General features: G+C 41.6%; 1 protein-coding gene across 1 annotated transcript in view; it reads right to left on the bottom strand.

Annotated features, from left to right (window-relative positions):
- Positions 1-2,500, bottom strand: part of LOC134058701 (disco-interacting protein 2 homolog C-like) — an 82,255-nt gene that overhangs the window by 7,238 nt on the left and 72,517 nt on the right. The window contains exons 33-34 of the mRNA XM_062515649.1: positions 164-225; positions 1-4 (exon numbers count right to left, since the gene is read on the bottom strand). The exon at positions 1-4 is cut by the window's left edge and continues 54 nt beyond it. Coding sequence (XP_062371633.1) covers positions 1-4; positions 164-225 — 66 coding nt within the window. The remainder of the gene's footprint in view (positions 5-163; positions 226-2,500) is intronic.

Below are 2,500 nucleotides of genomic sequence, written 5' to 3'. Positions count from 1 at the left end.
CACCCTGCAGCGCACACACACACACACACACACACACAAACAATAAATAAATACAAGATATAACTGATTCAGTGATCTGCAACACTGATTATACATTCACATGTCCCTCCCCCTTGGATGTGTGTGTGTGTGTGTGTGTGTGTGTGTGTATTTAGTTTCTCACCGGTCATGCCTTAAGGCCCTCATGTCCACATAAACAGTGGTAGGATCAGGTCCAGATGTTCCCTGAAAGTCACACACACACACAAACACACACACACACACACACACACACACACACACACACAAACACACACACACACACACACACACACACACACACACACACACACACAAACACACACACACAAACACACACACACACACACACACACACACACACACACAATCAATCACACACACACACAATGAATCAATCCATTGCAGTGTTGCTCTGTGTTCGTAAAGGCAAAAAAGTGTTTATTTGTCAAACAAATTTGGATGCAATATGAGTCTAGAGTTGGATACCATACAGGAGTTTGCTAGGATCTCAAACCCGTATTATGAACGTGCCTTGCCATAGAGAAACACATCATAACGTTGGATTATGAACAGGTATTATGCCACACAAAAACATGGGGTAAGTGGAGCTAAATGAAGTTATTATTTTGCTGTCACTTGGTCTGTTTCATAACCTAGAAGGTTGTATTTGGTATCTGTGGATATCTCTAGCCCTCCTCTTTCATCTGACATGTGTGCCATATCTTTCTGATCGCGGTTTCACGAGTAAATCAAACGAGAGTAATGGTAGCCTAAGCTATATGACATTATTATTTGTTTGTCACTTCGTCTGTTTTTATAACGTATAATGTATTTGGTATCAATGGAAAGCTCTGTTTCCCCCCTTCCATCCGATATGCGTAGCATGTCTGTGCGATGACGGGTTTGCGAGTAAGCGAGAGTACTGGATGTGCGGGTGAACGCAGAGCAATATAGACTGTAAATGTGATATACTTTGATTTAACTTCATGATTTTTTGACAAACTTGATCGTACAGACAAGTGCCTAGTTGGAAAGCCCCGCTTCTGCTCTTTTCGTGCAATACAGGTCTCATCTCACTGCGACTAATAATCGCGGAGCAATGTAACAGAGAAGAATGGGTGTGTTTTTTGACGCACTTTGCGTCAGTCGGGCTCATAGGGCTAAATATGTGTGGATTGTTTGAACTCTTTTGGACACAGATCCACTGTTTATAAGGCGATAGCATACACGTAGGCTACTATCTGCAAGACAGGACAGGACAGACAAAATCACGTAATCCATCATTCAATCTCTATTGACCAAATTCTCGCTTGTCCCACCGGCAAACGCTGTGTTTGGCATTTTGAATTTGAGCTACATATGGTGCCAATGTGCAATCAGATTTTATTCATTCACATACGTCGAGTTTATTTTATTAATTCACATATCGAGGGCTGAGAACCAAAGGGGCGTAAGTGACATTTCACCAACTTTACAGGAGAGCCAAAACAAATCTAACTGCTTCTATATGTTCACAGTTGAAGACCTTTGGTTTTTGTTCAATAACTATTATATTATAAATATTTTACTTCTATGATTTTGTCAGCTAAGAGAGCTCATCAAGAGCTTTCAGGTGATATATATAACTCAATTTTGACCAAAATGTCACTTACGCCCCTTTGGTTCTCAGCCCTCGATATGTTGAGTTTATTTTTTTAATTCACATACGTTGAGTTTATTTTATTAATTCACATATGTTGAGTATACTTACTTGTTTGATCCTTCCAATTGAAACATTCCAATTAATGTGATTTTCTCGCAGGTTTTTTTCTAATTGTTTTCATTTTGAATTTTGAGTCAATATTGTTTAGGCCATGCTACTCTCTCTCTCCAATGAAGCATACTTGATCTCTCTCTCTCTCTCTCTCTCTCTCAGGTGAGGCATACCTGCTCTCTCTCTCTATCTCTCTTTCCATCTCTCTCTCTCCCTCTCTCTCTCTATCCCTCTCTCTCAGGTGAGGCATACCTGCTCTGCGAGCTTCCCCAGTCGGTGAGGCTACAACAGAGAGAGGGATGAGGAGAAGAGAGAGGAGAGAGAGAAGAGGAGGAGTAGGGAAATGAGAGAGAGAATAGAGGAGAGAGAGAAGAGGAGAAGTAGAGAAATGAGAGCGAGAATAGAGAGAGAAGAGAAGAAGTAGAGAAATGAGAGAGAGAATAGAGAGAGAGAAGAGAATAAGTAGAGAAATGAGAGAGAGAATAGAGAAGAGATGACAGGAAAGGAGTGATGATGAGGAGAGAAAGAAGAGGAGAAGAGAAAATAAGAAAGAGAACAGATGACAGGAAAGGAGGGAGGCATGAGAGCAGATGACAGGAAAGGAGGGAGGCATGAGAACAGATGACAGGAAAGGAGGGATGAGTAGTGAAAACAAAACAAAGCATGAGATGAAGGGGCGGGGCTAGTACGCAGGAGGGGTTAATGAGATGAAGGGGCGGGGCTAGT

Source organism: Sardina pilchardus, chromosome 2, assembly GCF_963854185.1.
Source record: "Sardina pilchardus chromosome 2, fSarPil1.1, whole genome shotgun sequence".
Lineage (NCBI taxonomy): Eukaryota > Metazoa > Chordata > Actinopteri > Clupeiformes > Clupeidae > Sardina > Sardina pilchardus.
The sequence above is the reverse complement of the archived record's forward strand: the minus strand, read 5'-3'. Positions and strand labels throughout refer to the sequence as shown.